Source organism: Rhinoraja longicauda, chromosome 15 (assembly GCF_053455715.1).
Source record: "Rhinoraja longicauda isolate Sanriku21f chromosome 15, sRhiLon1.1, whole genome shotgun sequence".
NCBI classification, from domain to species: domain Eukaryota; kingdom Metazoa; phylum Chordata; class Chondrichthyes; order Rajiformes; family Arhynchobatidae; genus Rhinoraja; species Rhinoraja longicauda.
In genome coordinates, this window is record NC_135967.1 from 49,384,301 (window position 1) to 49,400,845 (window position 16,545).

Sequence of the window (16,545 nt, forward strand, 5' to 3'; positions counted from 1 at the left end):
CCAACTGCGCACGACACACGGACCCGTTGGGTTCCCTTGTGACATTAAACATGGAGGTAGCCAATCAGGACATGCTGGTCCCCACATGGGGGGGGGGGGTCTGGTGGGGGGAGGGGGGGTGGGGTGGGGGGGGGGGGTGGAGCCAATCAAATTTATTAAAGTTTAAAAAGTGAAAAAAATTAAAAGATAACAACCATTTGAACGGCAGGCCAATGGTGAGTAAGGTGAGCCTACAATTCTGGTGCTATTTGGCTGTAGTTCAGGAACAAACAAACAAACAAATGAGAGTTTTAGTTTGTTTGAGTTGCGAGCCGTCCCTTGTAGCTCCTTCACACCGTTCTCTATGTGATTTACAGGGAGTGAGCCTCACTGCTCAGCGAGCTGCCATTGTCGTGGGCGTGGAATTACCCGTCTACGATCTGACCAAAAAACATATCATTTTGTCTGGTTTTATGGGAGACACAGTTTACACACACTTTCTGTAAGTTTCTCCCATTATTGAACAGGTACCAATTTATTATTGTCATGTGAATCAAGACTATATTGGAGCTGTGAATAATGCTAGTCAGACTGAGTTAATTTTACAAAGAATGGGAATTCTAATAAACTGCTCAAACATGAGCCTCTTGCAACAATATGGAATATGAACTTGGTCCTCAGAAGTTGAGGAGATGTAGCTCCTTGGACCAGTAGTGTTAGATTCTGAGGTGAGTTTTTGACTGAATGTGAAGGTGAGGTGCTGGGAGGAGTGGTCATGGCAGAGTGACTAGTAAGCTTTCACAAATTGTATTCCCAAATTACCAGGATAAAGATATAGTAAACGTGCCACAGAGTCTTAGGCACAGAAACAAGCCTTCAGACCATCATGTTCATGTGGCACATTGTCCCTATCTGCACTAATCCCATTTATCTTGATTTACTCTGTTGCTTTCACTGCCTTAGCAATTCAAGCATGTGTCTAGATGCTTCTTAAATACCACAAGGGTCTCTACCTCCACCATCCCCTCAGGCAGTGTGTTCCACACAGCCATCATATAGGGGGGAAAATTCCCCCTCTCATCTCCTCTAAATTGTCTACCTCTCACCTTAAACTATGTTGTCGCCTTTGATGATCATGTAAAAGGAACTATATCTCCATGACATCCTCATCTACCTTAATGTTCTGATGGCATAAAGATGGAGAGATTTACTTAAGCATTGAGATGGAAGAATTAAATCTGGACTTTCAGAAAGCCTTTGATAAGGTCCCACACAGGAGATTAGTGGGCAAAATTAGAGCACATGGTACTGGGGGTAGGGTATTGACATGGATAGAGCATTGAAGGTAGACACAATATGCTGGAGTAACTCAGCGGGTCAGGCAGCATCTTTGGAAAGTAGGAATGGATGATATTTCGGGTCGAGACCCTTCTACACACAGGTTAGGGATAAGGGAAATAAGATATATAGATGATGAGAGATGGTGACATGTGGAGAGGTAAAGAGCAATAAATGAAAGATGTGCAAAAAAGTGAGGACGATAAAGGAAACAGGCCATTGTTAACTGTTTGCTGGGTGAGAACGAGAAGCTGGTGTGGGGGAGCGATAGAGAAGCTGGTGTGGGGGAGCGATAGAGAGAGAGGGAATGACTGGGCTACCTGAAGATAGAAAAATCAATGTTCATACCACTGGGCTGTAAGCTGTCCAAGCAAAATATGAGATGCTATTCCTCCAATTTGGATTTAGCCTCACTCTGACAATGGAGGAGACCGAGGACAGAAAGGTCTGTGTGGGAATGGGAAGGGGAATTAAAGTGTTTAGCAACCGGGAGATCAGGTAGGTTCAGGCGGACTGAGCGAAGGTGTTCAGCGAAATGCCAATGGTCTCGCCGATGGATAAGGATCCACATCTTGAACAATGCATACAGTTGATGAGGTTGGAGGAGATGCAAGTGAATCTCTGCCTAACCTGCACACAGTCCCTGCACACAGTCGAGGTGTAGGGACAGGTGTTGCATCTTTTGCAGTTGCAGGGGAAGGTATCTGGGGAGGGGGTGGTTTTGGTGGGTAGGGACAAGTAATCCAGGGAGTTATGAGTGGGATCGAAAGGTTAGATTGTCAGAATCTTTTTCTCATGGTGAGGTCAATGAAAGGAAGCATGCAGGTACAGCAGGCAGTGAAGAAAGCCAATGGAATGTTGGCCTTCGTAACAAGAGGAGTTGAGTATAGGAGCAAAGAGGTCCTTCTACAGTTGTACCGGGCCCTGGTGAGACCGCACAACTCAGAAGGCAGTGGAGGCCAGTTCGTTGGATGCTTTCAAGAGAGAGCTGGATAGAGCTCTTAAGGATAGCGGAGTGAGGGGGTATGGGGAGAAGGCAGGAACGGGGTACTGATTGAGAGTGATCAGCCATGATCGCATTGAATGGCGGTGCTTGCTCGAAGGGCTGAATGGCCTACTCCTGCACCTATTGTCTATTGTCTATTGTTAATCTCAAGCCCGAAGTCATGGGTTTAAGGTGCAAAGGAGGAGGTTTAGATCTGATGGGGATTTTTTCAGGAAGTCTGGAACACCTTGCCTGAAGGAGTGATGGTGGCAGAGACTCTCAGCATTTAAGAGGTATTAAGACAAGTACTAGAATCACTTAGTTGTGCCTACTTGCACCAATCCTATCTATCCACATTAGGACTACAGAAGGTTGATCCTGATGTGGATGAATGGGATTGGTGTAAGTAGGCAACCAGGATGTGGTGGACTGAAGGGCGTCTTTCTGAGGCATGGGGCTCGGATTTCTGTGTTCGTTTGTGATTATTTTTAAAAGAGTGGAGAGACGGAGTTAGTCACAGATCAATCACGATCTCACGGAATGGTAGATGAGACTTCAGGAATCCAAATGTTCTCACCTTGGCAATGTTACTACTTGTTGCTGTTCTAGCTCAAGCTTCACCTGTGGTTTGGCTGGTGCCTTGGCATCTAATCCCGTTGATGTGGTTCGCACTCGCAAGATGAACCAGAGAGTGAGTTTGGGGAGCCAGGTTGATTACAAGGGAACCCTGCATGGTCTTGTTCAGGTAAGTCTAAAAGGGGAGAGAGTTAACAACACAAGCCTTGCATGGTGCTCATGTGAGATAATGACCATTGCATGAGGATCTGAAGGGCCTGGGATCTAGAGGGATTGATGGGAATATGGGGAGAATAAAATGGGATGAGTGCAAATGGGCACTGATGGCAGTGTGGACTCAGTGGGCTGAAGGGCTTGTCTCCGTACTGTATTTCTCTGAAATAAATCACTCAGAAGTAGCATTCACTTGGTCTGTGAACATTTTTACAGTATTTAGTTTCGAGATACAATGTGGCAACAGGTCTTTCAGTCCATCGAGTCTGTGCTGACCAGTGATTACCCATACTCTAGTTCTATGTTATGCGAGTTTTGCATCTTACACGAGGGAAAATTTATAGAACCCAATTAACTTATTAACCTGCACGTCTTTGGAATGTGGAAGGAAACCAGAGCACCTAGAGAAAACCCACGTAGTCACAGGAGAACGTACATTTTGTCCAGACCGCAGGGTTTTCAGGATTGGACCTGGATCTCTGACAATGCAAGGCAGCAATTCTGCTGCTGTGCTAATTGGGGTTAGAGTAAATATTTTAAATAAGAGGGAAGTTTTTTTTTTTCAGTTTAGAGATACAGTGCGGAAACAGGCCCTTCGGCCCACCGGGTCCGAGCCAACCAGCGACCCCCGCACATTAACACACACAAGGGCCAAATGGCCACTTCCTGCACCTTTTTTCTATGTTTCTACTAGGGACAATTTTTACATTTACCGAGCTAATTAACCTACAAACCTGTATGTCTTTGGAAGAAGGCCAATATTTAATTTATTTTTAAATTCATCATTAGATCTGGAAAACGGAAGGTTTCTTTGCCCTGTACAAAGGCTTCTGGCCAAACTGGTTAAGGCTTGGACCCTGGAATATCATCGTATCCTTTTCATGGAGTCATGCAGCACGTAAACATGCCCTTTGGGCCAGCTTGTCCATGCTGACCAAGATGCCCCATTTATGCTCGTGTCACCTGCCCGCATTTGACCCATATCTCTCTGACCCTTTACTGTCCATGATCCTGTCCAAATTTGTTGTAAATGTTGTTATAGTCCCCTCCTCAACTACGTCCTCCAGCAACGTTCCATGTATGCACCACTCTGTGTGAAAGCATTGCCCTTCAGGTTCTTATTAAATCTTTCCCCTCTTACCTTAAACCTCTGTCCTTTGGTTCCCAATTTCCCCACTCTGGCTAAAAGTCTATTCATTCACTCTATCTATTCCCTCGTAATATACATTTGTATAAGATCACCCCTTAGCCTCCTGCACTCAGGCCATAGAGTCGTGGCCACATCCTTGTAAATCTTCTCTGCACTCTTTCCATCTTAATGACATCCTTCTATCGCAATACTCCATGCATACGGCATGCAACTAAAATAACATTCCAAATTCTACACTCAGTCCCCTGACTGATGAAGGGCAATCTACCAAAAGCTTTCTTGACCACTCCATGTATCTGTGACGCCTCTTTCAGGGAACTTTGTAGCTGTGCACTCCAGCACCCCCAGGACCATCCCGTGTGAACATGTCACGATGTTTGGCTTCCTTTTATTTCTCGTTCTCTGTGTAGATGTGTTTTAGATAAGCAGACTGCCTCCTCAGTCATTGAAGATGTAGGAAGGTTTATGGCAATTACTTTGCAAGATTCCATGCATTTATATTTACACCTCTCGCAGTGTGGTCTACACTGGTATTGGTGCTGGTTTACTACCCTCATGATGTGGCACATTGAGAAACTTCTGTTTGCTTCTATTTTATCTGATGAAGAAGGCTTTTTGTGTGTTAGACTAGTTAGACTAATGTCATCTGCTTGTGCATGATCCATATCCCTCTTTTCCCTACACGTGCATGTGATCACCTCAAATCCTCTTAAATTTCACTGTTGCACCACCCCTGGCAATAGACAATAGACAATGGGTGCAGGAGGAGGCCATTCGGCCCTTTGAGCCAGCACCGCCATTCAATGTGATCATGGCTGATCATTCTCAATCAGTATCCCGTTCCTGCCTTCTCCCCATACCCCCTGACTCCGCTATCCTTAAGAGCTCTATCTAGCTCTCTCTTAAGTCTCTGAGTTTAAAAAAAAGAACTTTTCCCCTCTTACTTTTATAGCTTTTCCCCGTTCGTGTCGGATATTTCCACCCTGGAAAAAAGGTTCTGACTATCTGTGCTTTTCAGAATTTTATATATAATCACACATTTCTTGCACAGTCTTGCAAATTTATCGGCCACTCTGGCAGTGCCAGGTGAAAGTATCTGTCGGATGAATTGGTCCGGGCCAGTGTGAACCCACGTGTAATTCACCCGTTATCTGCGACGAAAGTGAGCATTGCAAAAGTGGTGTGGGTGAATTACTTTATCATGCCTCAGTAAGGATGTGTATGTTGCTACGTGCGTGTGTGTGTATATTGCTGTGTGAGTGTGTGTATGTGCGTGTGTGTGTGTATGTGCTTGTGTGTGTTTATGTGTGTTTATGTGTGTGTTTTGGTGGCTTTGGTGCAATCTACTCTCTGGAATCGGAGCATCCACCAATAGACAATAGACAATAGGTGCAGGAGTAGGCCATTCAGCCCTTCGAGCCAGCACTGCCATTCAATGCGATCATGGCTGATCACTCTCAATCAGTACTCCGTTCCTGCCTTCTCCCCATACCCCCTCACTCCGCTATCCTTAAGAGCTCTATCCAGCTCTCTCTTGAAAGCATCCAACAAACTGGCCTCCACTGCCTTCTGAGGCAGAGAATTCCACACCTTCACCACTCTCTGACTGAAAAAGTTCTTCCTCATCTCCGTTTTAAATGGCCTACCCCTTATTCTTAAACTGTGGCCCCTTGTTCTGGACTCCCCCAACATTGGGAACATGTTTCCTGCCTCTAATGTGTCCAATCCCCTAATTATCTTATATGTTTCAATAAGATCCCCCCTCAGCCTTCTAAATTCCAGTGTATACAAGCCCAATCGTTCCAGCCTTTCAACATACGACAGTCCCGCCATTCCGGGAATTAACCTAGTGAACCTACGCTGCACGCCCTCCATAGCAAGAATATCCTTCCTCAAATTTGGAGACCAAAACTGCACACAGTACTCCAGGTGCGATCTCACCAGGGCCCGGTACAACTGTAGAAGGACCTCTTTGCTCCTATACTCAACTCCTCTTGTTATGAAGGCCAACATTCCATTGGCTTTCTTCACTGCCTGCTGTACCTGCATGCTTCCTTTCATTGACTGATGCACTAGGACACCCAGATCTCGTTGAACTCCCCCTCCTCCTAACTTGACACCATTCAGATAATAATCTGCCTTTCTATTCTTACTTCCAAAGTGAATAACCTCACACTTATCTACATTAAACTGCATCTGCCATGTATCCGCCCACTCACACAACCTGTCCAAGTCACCCTGCAGCCTTATTGCATCTTCCTCACAATTCACACTACCCCCCAGCTTAGTATCATCTGCAAATTTGCTAATGGTACTTTTAATCCCTTCGTCTAAGTCATTAATGTATATCGTAAATAGCTGGGGTCCCAGCACCGAACCTTGCGGTACCCCACTGGTCACTGCCTGCCATTCCGAAAGGGACCCATTTATCCCCACTCTTTGCTTTCTGTCTGTCAACCAATTTTCTATCCATGTCAGTACCCTACCCCCAATACCATGTGCCCTAATTTTGCCCACTATTCTCCTATGTGGGACCTTGTCGAAGGCTTTCTGAAAGTCAAGGTACACCACATCCACTGACTCTCCCCTGTCAATTTTCCTAGTTATATCCTCAAAAAATTCCAGTAGATTTGTCAAGCATGATTTCCCCTTCGTAAATCCATGCTGACTCGGAATGATCCTGTTACCGCTATCCAAATGCTCAGCAATTTCGACTTTTATAATTGACTCCAGCTTCTTCCCCACCACTGATGTCAGACTAACTGGTCTATAATTACCCGTTTTCTCTCTCCCTCCTTTCTTAAAAAGTGGGATAACATTTGCTATCCTCCAATCCACAGGAACTGATCCTGAATCTATAGAACATTGAAAAATGATCTCCAATGCTTCCACTATTTCTAGAGCCACCTCCTTAAGTACCCTGGGATGCAGACCATCAGGCCCTGGGGATTTATCAGCCTTCAGTCCCATCAGTCTACCCAAAACCATTTCCTGCCTAATGTGGATTTCCTTCAGTTCCTCCATCACCCTAGGTTCTCCGGCCCCTAGAACATTTGGGAGATTGTGTGTATCTTCCTCAGTGAAAACAGATCCAAAGTAACGGTTTAACTCGTCTGCCATTTCTTTGTTCCCCATAATAAATTCCCCTGCTTCTGTCTTCAAGGGACCCACATTTGCCTTGACTATTTTTTTCCTCTTCACGTACCTAAAAAAACTTTTGCTATCCTCCTTTATATTATTGGCTAGTTTACCCTCGTACCTCATCTTTTCTCCCCGTATTGCCTTTTTAGTTAACTTTTGTTGCTCTTTAAAAGAGTCCCAATCCTCTGTCTTCCCACTCTTCTTTGCTATGTTATACTTCCTCTCCTTAATTTTTATGCTGTCCCTGACTTCCCTTGTCAGCCACAGGTGTCTCTTACTCCCCTTAGAGTCTTTCCGCCTCTTTGGAATAAATTGATCCTGCAACCTCTGCATTATTCCCAGGAATACCTGCCATTGCTGTTCTACCGTCTTCCCTGCTAGGGCCTCCTTCCAGTCAATTTTGGCCAGCTCCCGCCTCATGCCTCTGTAATCCCCTTTGCTATACTGTAATACCGACACTTCCGATTTTCCCTTCTGCCTTTCCATTTGCAGAGTAAAACTTATCATGTTGTGATCACTGCCTCCTAATGGCTCTTTTACCTCTAGTCCCCTTATCAGATCAGGATCATTAAACAACACTAAATCCAGAATTGCCTTCTCCCTGGTAGGCTCCAGTACAAGTTGTTCTAAGAATCCATCTCGAAGGCACTCTACTGTGGTGTATTATGATAAGAATTGACGAGTGAGACAGGTTAGCATACAACATATGGCTGCTTTACTTCAACACCACCAGAGAGTGTTATCAGGTATCCCACAATGCTTTATCCCCGGAACTACGGCAAGGCTCAGCTGCCAAAACACAAAACTCAAAATGGTAAATACACCACATTACCCCCTTTTTAAAATGAAGGTAATCTTAAATAACTGAAATTAGCAAGTGCCTTATTACTAACAATAACCATTCCCAAAATTACTACTATGCAAAGTTACTTGTTATCACTAGAGACCCTCTTGTAGTTTTAACAAGTCTCAGTCCATCTGTGTGTTCATATTAATGAAAACAACTTAAACAACTAAACAGTCCTTCATGCCGAACATTTCCCCTTTTAAAAAAAAAAAAAGAAGCTTAAGGGACATAGCGGTCTGGAGGCTTCCTGACCCTTGATGATCGGCGTGGACTCAGCGGCGCAGCAGCTGCAGCTGTACGGTCCACAGTCCCTGGCTCGCTGCATGATGACATGTCCTCCGGCTGTGCGGGTTGGCTCGGTGCAGAAGTGTCAGTGGTTGAGTTTTCAGTGTCCTGATCCAGTACATCTCCCATGACTCTGAATCTCAGCTGATCTCCATGTCTCCTGTAGGTGATGTCGGTGTCTCCTCCTTGTACTTTGTAAGACACCGGTCCTGTTTGATCCACTATGACTCCAGGAATCCATTTGCGTCCTCCCCCAGCCGTATTGTATAAATACACTGGGTCATCCACTGAGAAACACCTGTCTGCTGCACGGAGGTCATGGTGAAACTTCTGCTTGTACTGTTTTTTACGAACAGCGGCTGCTGTGTCCGGACGGATGAAATCCAGACGGGTGCGCACGTGTCTGTTCAGAAACAGGTCAGCAGGTGACTGACCAGTAGTGCAGTTTGGTGTGGTGCGATACTGCATCAAAAAGATGGAGACCCTGTCCTCCACATCCATTGCGGTGTGTGTCAGCTTTTTCATTCCACCCTTGAATGACTGAACGTACCGTTCTGCCAGGCCATTCGAGGCAGGGTGACCAGGAGCACTTGTAGAATGAAGGATTCCATTCTGCTGCATGAAGTTTTTAAACTCCTCTGACGTGAACTGCGTTCCATTATCCGTGACAATGTGCTCCGGCAATCCATAAGCTGCGAACAGTCTTCTCAGTCGTGTGATAGTGGCTTGTGATGTGATGCTAGACATTTTAAACACCTCCAACCACTTGGAGTAAGCATCCACCACCAACATGAAAGTGTGTCCCAAAAATGGACCAGCAAAGTCTATGTGTAGTCTTTTCCAGCTCTGGCCAGGAAATTCCCATGGATGCAAAGGCACCTGACGAGGCATCCTTTGCTCCAATTGACATGACTCACATGCTCTGCAAACTTGCTCCACCTCTGCATCAACTTTAGGCCACCATACGTACTTGCGTGTTAGTGCTTTCATTTTCACAATTCCTGGATGGCCAGAATGCAGCTCCTTTAAAACAGTTTTTCTCAACTTTTCAGGAATCACCACTCTGGTGCCCCACAGGACACATCCTCGCTCTATTGAAAGTTCACATCTACGCGTGTGGAAAGCTTTCAGAGTCTCATCCACTTCAGCAGGCCAGCCATCCATGACAAATTTCAGCACCTTTGACAACACGTTGTCTGTGCGTGTTGCACGTGCCACTTGGTCTGCGTTCAGTGGAGCCTGCTCAAGATGTTCAGTTAACAGTGTGTATACGCTGTCAGTGATGGCTGTGGTCCCTGCGTCGTTTGTGTCAGGCAGCGGAACTCTTGAGAGGCCATCTGCATTACCATGTTTCCCTGAGGCACAGTACTCAATGTGATAATCATGGGCAGAGAGAATTATTGCCCATCTTTGGATTCGAGCTGCAGCCATGGTAGGCAGGCTTTTGTGTTCTCCAAACAGTGTTAGCAGGGGTTTGTGATCAGTCACAAGTTTGAATTTCCTCCCCCACAGGTATTGGTGAAACTTCTTTACACCAAAAATGAGCGCCAGTCCCTCTTTCTCAATCTGAGAATATTTCTTCTCAGCAGGGGATAATGTGCGTGATGAGAAGGCGATGGGGCGCTCCTCCCCTGTAGGCATTTTGTGTTGTATGACAGCTCCAATGCCATACGCTGAGGAGTCACAGGCCAGAGTGAGAGGAAGCTTTTGGTCATAGTGCACCAGGATCTTGTCACTTGTGAGCAGCGATTTGCACTTGTCAAAAGCTTTCTGCTCTCGACTTTTCCACTCCCACGACACCTGGTCTTTCAGCAACCTGTACAGGGAAGCAAGCACGGTGCTTTGGTTGGGCATGAACCGTCCATAATAATTCACTAGTCCCAAGAAAGCTCTCAGCTCTTTCACACAGGTGGGGGCTGGTGCATCCTTTATTGCTCTGACTTTCTCCGGTGACGGCTGAATGCCCTGGCTGTTTAACACATGACCCAAGTATTCGATTTGTTTCTTTCCAAACTCACACTTTGAGTCCCTGACTCTCAGTCCGCTCTCCTGCAGTCTCTGTAGCACTTTATGCAGGTTTTGCAGATGCTCTCGTTCAGTTTTTCCTGTGATGAGGAGATCATCCAGATACACCACTACATTCAGATCTTTCATGAGGTTCTCCATGATTCTTTGGAAGATGGAGGGTGCTGCGCTCACACCAAAAGCCAGTCTGTTATAGACAAATAAGCCTCGGTGTGTGTTAATGGTCAACAGTTTTTTTGATTCTTCCTCCAGAAGTACCTGCTGGTACGCTGAGGCGAGGTCAATCTTTGAAAACACCTTTCCTCCACTGAGGGTTGCCATCAGCTCCTCTATCCGTGGCAAGGGATAAGTCTCTGTGGTGGCAGCTTGGTTTACAGTGAGTTTGTAATCTCCACACAGACGGATGGTATGGTCCTTTTTTTCAACAGGAACAACGGGTGCTGCCCATTCACTATGTTTGACTGGAGTAATTATGTTGGCCTTTTCCAGTCGGTCCAATTCAGCCTCCACTCGTGCTTTCATGGCAAATGGCAGTGGACGGCTTTTGCAAAACTTTGGGCGGGCCCCTGGTTCCACCAGAATTGTTGCTTTGACATCACGCAGAGTGCCAAGTTCATCTTTAAACACTTCAGCGTGTAACTCCAGTACATCCTGTATTGATGTCAGGTGAGGCATCTCCTTAATATGCTTTATGTCTTCCTGATGAGACTTGTCACTGGCATGTTTAATTTCTTTCCAGTTTAAGGTGAGCTTTTTTAACCAGTTCCTTCCACACAAAGCTGGTCCTGCTCCCTTTACCACAATCATTGGTAGCTGCTCACTCTGACTCTCATATTTGACAGTGGCTTCAAACTGTCCCAACACAGGAATAACCTCCCCTGTGTATGTCTTCAGTGTGACTTCAGCAAGCCTTAGTGGTTGCTTTAAAAAGGTGGTCTGAAACAACTCCTCTGAGATAATGCTCACGGCAGCTCCGGTGTCAATTTCTAGTTTGACTTCTTTGCCATTAACCACAAAACATGCCCGGTATGCTTGTTTACAGTTGTTGCCATTTACTAATGAAAACATTGGCAACACTATTTCCTCCGCCTCCACATACTTTGTGTTTTTATCAGTCTGTCGTTTATATCTGCTCTGTGTCGGTGCCGCCGCCACTTTTCCTCTGCATGCCCTTTTAATATGCCCGGTTTTACCACAGTTGTAACACTTTGCATCTTTAAAGCGACACACCTGTGGGCTGTGATTTTTGCCGTTACATCTATGGCAGTTCCTCCCCGTTTGCTTAACCGTGTGCGCATCCACTTTATGCACTTGGTTCGGACGTACCTCGTGTCCCCGCAGCTGCTGCGTGTCTCTCTCCGCAGTCTCCATGCTGAGGGCGATTTCAAATGCCCGTGCAAAAGTCAGGTTGGACTCCGACAACAGCCGGCGCTGGCTTGCCTCGTTACAAATCCCACTGACAAAACGGTCCCGAAGCGTCTCGTTCAACGTCGCTCCAAACTCACAGTTAACTGCACACTGTTTCAGCTCCGCAACGTAACTGGTCACAGATTCATCCGCCCGCTGGTTGCATCGGTTAAAGCGGAATCTCTCCGCAATAAGCAACGGCTTGGGTTCAAAATGAGTCTTTAAAATGTTCACAATGTCATCGTAGGACTTATCTTTTGGCTTCAGCGGCTGCACCAGGTTCCTTAACAGACCATATGTAGATGCTCCCATCACACTTAACAGAGTAGCTACTTGCTTCTCCACTGCAATGTCGTTAGCCTCAAAAAACTGCTCTAAACGTTCCACATACGCCGACCAAGACTCTGTCTTCGGGGCGAACTCCCCTATGGAACCTATCATAGGCATTTTCTGCTTGTTTTATCCTCGTCGCCAACTTTAACGGTGGTGTATTATGATAAGAATCGACGAGTGAGACAGGTTAGCATACAACATATAGCTGCTTTACTTCAACACCACCAGAGAGTGTTATCAGGTATCCCACAATGCTTTATACCCGGAACTACGGCAAGGCTCAGCTGCCAAAACACAAAACTCAAAATGGTAAATACACCACATCTACAAACTCTCTTTCCTGGGGTCCATTTCCAAACTGATTTTCCCAGTCTACCTGCATGTTGAAATCTCCCATAACCACCGTAGCATTACATTTTTGACACGCCAATTTTATCTCCTGATTCAACTTGCACCCTAGGTCGAGGCTACTGTTTGGGGGCATATAGATAACTCCCATTAGGGTCTTTTTACCCTTACAATTTCTCATTTCTATCCATACTGAAATGGGTCAGATCTGATCGCCATATTGGCCATTATTTTCCCAAGAGTATTTTCAAAAACATGTTCCTGGGTCTGGAGTCAATGGCACGTGGCGAATGGTTAAAGTATTTTCGATTATTGAAACAAAAACAGAAATGTTGGAAACTTTCAGCAGGTCAGGCAGCACCTAGAATAAAAATTATAGTGTTTGAGGTAACTGCCCGCGAATCAAACGGTCATCAACCTGAAACATTGACTTTCCAGCACAGTTTAAACTGCCTAACTTGCTCAGAACTGAAGCATTTTCTCTTTTTGTACCTTAACCTAAAAAAGGATCTAGTAGGTTTGGAGGCAGTCCAAAGAACATTCACCAGGCTAATTCTGGGGATGAGAGGGTTGTTCTATCGAGAGGGAGGCCAGTTTGGGTGTGTGTTCATTGGAGTTTAGAAAAATGAGGAGTGACCTAATTTAAAGATGTGAAATCACAAGGAGGCTTGACAAGGGAAAAGTTGACATGTTGCCCCCAGTGGGAGAGTCAGGGACAAGGGGCAGTTACAGGATTAGGGGCCCGTCATTTCAAACTGAGATGGGTAGAAATATCTTGTCTCAGGGTGGTGAATCTCTGGAATTCTTGGCTCCTCGAGGCCGAATCATTCGATATATTTGAGAGATGGAGGGGTTCTGGGGAAGTAGCACAGGGGAGGACATAATTATGTTGAATGGTGGGACAGGATCGAGGGGCTGTGGTTAACTCCTAATATTTTCTTGGGTTTTTATTTCAGATTTCCAGCCTCTGCAGTTTTTTAGTATGAAGTATTTCTCAAGGAGTGTGGGTATGGGAATGTGTGGGACAATAACTGCAGATGCTGGTACAAATCGAAGGTATCACAAAATGCTGGAGTAACTCAGCAGGTCAACCTGATCTCCCGGTGGCTCAGCACTTCAACTCCCCCTCCCACTCCCAGTCTGACATCAGTCTGAAGAAGGGTCTCGACCTGATACGTCACCCATTCCTTCTCTCCAGAGATGCTGCCTGACCCGCTGAGTTACTCCAACATTGTGTGATATGGGTATGGGACAATGTGTTTCTCTTGTATGCTATGAATGTGCTGAGAGAGTTAACAAATTAAGTTGCATTATTTAACTTAACTGTTCCTTCAGTTCTTCATTACGTATGAGCAACTGCGAAAACTCCCGATCTAAGTTATATTCTGCAAACAGTTTCTAGCTTGTGCTGCTGCCTGGCATTTGTGTGTTGAAGGGAGGAAGCCCTTTCTTCCACCCTTGCCTCAAGATTTATGCATTAATGTTCCTGCATTCAAGTTCAATGAAATTGTGGGGAAAGAAGATTTGTGCACTCCCTGAAGACCCAAAGGACAGAAGACTTTGCCGTCCATTTGGAAGCATGGGGCATTGACCTGCATCCAACTCTTACAGATACATGTGCAAATGCACATAGAAACTCAGGTGTAGGCAGATTCCATGCCACATAGACAGGTGTGCACACAGAGGCAGGCGTGTGCTTTGTGCAGTTATGGATAAAGGTTTGACCTCCTTGTAAACTTGCACATGGTTTATCTTTGGGGATTGTTGTCACTTTAAATTGGATCTGGTGCACATGTATTAAACCCTAAATTAGAAAACAACAGTTCAATAATAGTGCTTTCTGGCTTGGATTACACAGTTATACTAATCAAAGGCAGGGTTGCTGGGGTTTGCCACATTGTGGCATTAAGATGTGGCAAATCAGTCAGAAAATAAGCACTAAATCAATGAGTAACTAGGTATTTATATTTCCTTGACTATCTGGTTCTGTTTGAAAGCTTCATTAAGGAAAGGTGTCTGGAATTCTTTGTGTTAGAGGATATTCGTCGTCCACTTTCATTAAATGACAACATAATAGAGCTTTTGTTGCTATGACCCTTTTCAGAATTTTGGAATTTTCTGATTCAAAATCTGGATTATCCACCTAATTTAAACCAAAATGTAAGTTACTTTTTGCATGTTCCTTGAGATTAGTTCTTGGGGTTTGTCTCGGCTGATCTTTGAACCTAGCCATTCTAGTTTGAGCTGCAGTTAGATTTGAAGATATGTTTAGCTGTTTTGCCTTATCCTGTCAGGTCGCAAATCAGAAAGGGTAATAGCATCTCTAGGAAAGAATCAGTGGTCCAGAGGTGGAAGTGTTTTCCAATTCTACGACCATTATTTCTCCTCCCTCTTCAGAGTTCATGTTAATACTGGAAATTGATTATAGATGAATCGGTTCCTATCGCCACTCATTGCTGCAACGTTCAGCGATCTCTGGCAAATATCTCCAACTATCCTTATAAGGCTTCCAACAGAATCCCACCATCAGTCTCATCTTCCTCTCTTCTCACCTTTCTGCATTTCGTACTCTGCTCTTCTGTAACCCAGACTTCTTTACATCCCTCACCATCTTCCAATGTTTAATGCTACAGCACCTGGAGGGCGTAACATAACTTCTGCTGCCTCAAACACACGAAGAAGACCATCTTCCAATGCAACATCTGTCCTTTCTGACCGTGGGCGGCACGGTGGCGCAGCGGTAGAGTTGCTGCCTTACAGCAAATGTAGCGCCGGAGACCCGGGTTCGATCCCGACTACGGGTGCTGTCTGTACGGAGTTTGTACGTTCTCCCCGTGACCTGCATGGTTTTTCTAAAAATATCTTCGGTTTCCTCCCACACTCCAAAGACGTGCAGGTTTGTAGGTTAATCGGCTTGGTAAATGTTACAATTGTCCCTAGTGGGTGTAGGACAGTGTTAGTGTGCGGGGATCGCTGGTCGGCGCAGATCCGGTGGGCCGAAAGAGCCTGTTTCCACGCTGAATCTCGAAACTAAATCTAAACTTTCCTTCCCACTGTCCGGGACTAAAAACGTCATTCCAAGTGAAGTAATAATTCTTTTACACTTCCAATTGTTGTTCACAATTATGGCCTCTTCTACACCGAGGAAACCAAACACAGATTGGGTGATGGCCTTGTGGAACACTTGCCCTCTCATACACTCTCCTTCTCCCACTCCCACTCTTCTCTGTCTGTCTGCACCTCCTCCACTGCCACAGTGAGGTCCACTGTAAACCAGAGCACAACGTGCATCTTCCACTGGCCACTCTGCAACGTTTAGGATGGACATTAAATTCTCTAAATTAAGGTGAGTTGTCCATGGTTTCCCATCACCCAGTCTGTAAAATATCCCGCTGATGGTCCTAATTACTCGACCTGTCCGAAAAACAATCCCTGTCAAGACTTTTGTTCCACACCTCCCCCTCCCCCACAGCATTTAGATTTAGAGATACAGCGCGGAAACAGGCCCTTCGGCCCACCGGGTCCGCGCCGCCCAGCGATCCCCGCACACTAACACTATCCTACACCCACTAGGGACAATTTTTACATTTGCCCAGCCAATTAACCTACATACCTGTACGTCTTTGGAGTGTGGGAGGAAACCGAAGATCTCGGAGAAAACCCACGCAGGTCACGGGGAGAACGTACAAACTCCGTACAGACAGCGCCCGTAGTCAGGATCGAACCTGAGTCTCTGGCGCTGCATTCGCTGTAAGGCAGCAACTCTATCGCTGCGCCACCGTGCCGCCTGTGAAAACAGACCCCTCCACTCTCCCCCCCCCCACTCTCCCGAGTAAACTGACCCCCCCCCCACTCTGCCCAGTAACCTGACCCCTCCACTCTCCCCCCCCCCACTCTCCCCAGTAACCTGACCCCCCC

At 45.8% G+C, this 16,545-nt stretch overlaps 1 protein-coding gene across 2 annotated transcripts in view; it reads left to right on the plus strand.

The window, feature by feature from the left end:
- Positions 1-16,206, plus strand: part of slc25a14 (solute carrier family 25 member 14) — a 54,591-nt gene extending 38,385 nt beyond the window's left edge. For both annotated transcript variants that reach the window (XM_078412060.1, XM_078412059.1), the window contains 4 exons: positions 357-481; positions 2,912-3,047; positions 3,881-3,961; positions 13,963-16,206. In XM_078412060.1, coding sequence (XP_078268186.1) covers positions 357-481; positions 2,912-3,047; positions 3,881-3,961; positions 13,963-14,004 — 384 coding nt within the window. In that variant the 3' untranslated portion in view covers positions 14,005-16,206. The remainder of the gene's footprint in view (positions 1-356; positions 482-2,911; positions 3,048-3,880; positions 3,962-13,962) is intronic.
- Positions 16,207-16,545: the final 339 nt, after the last annotated feature.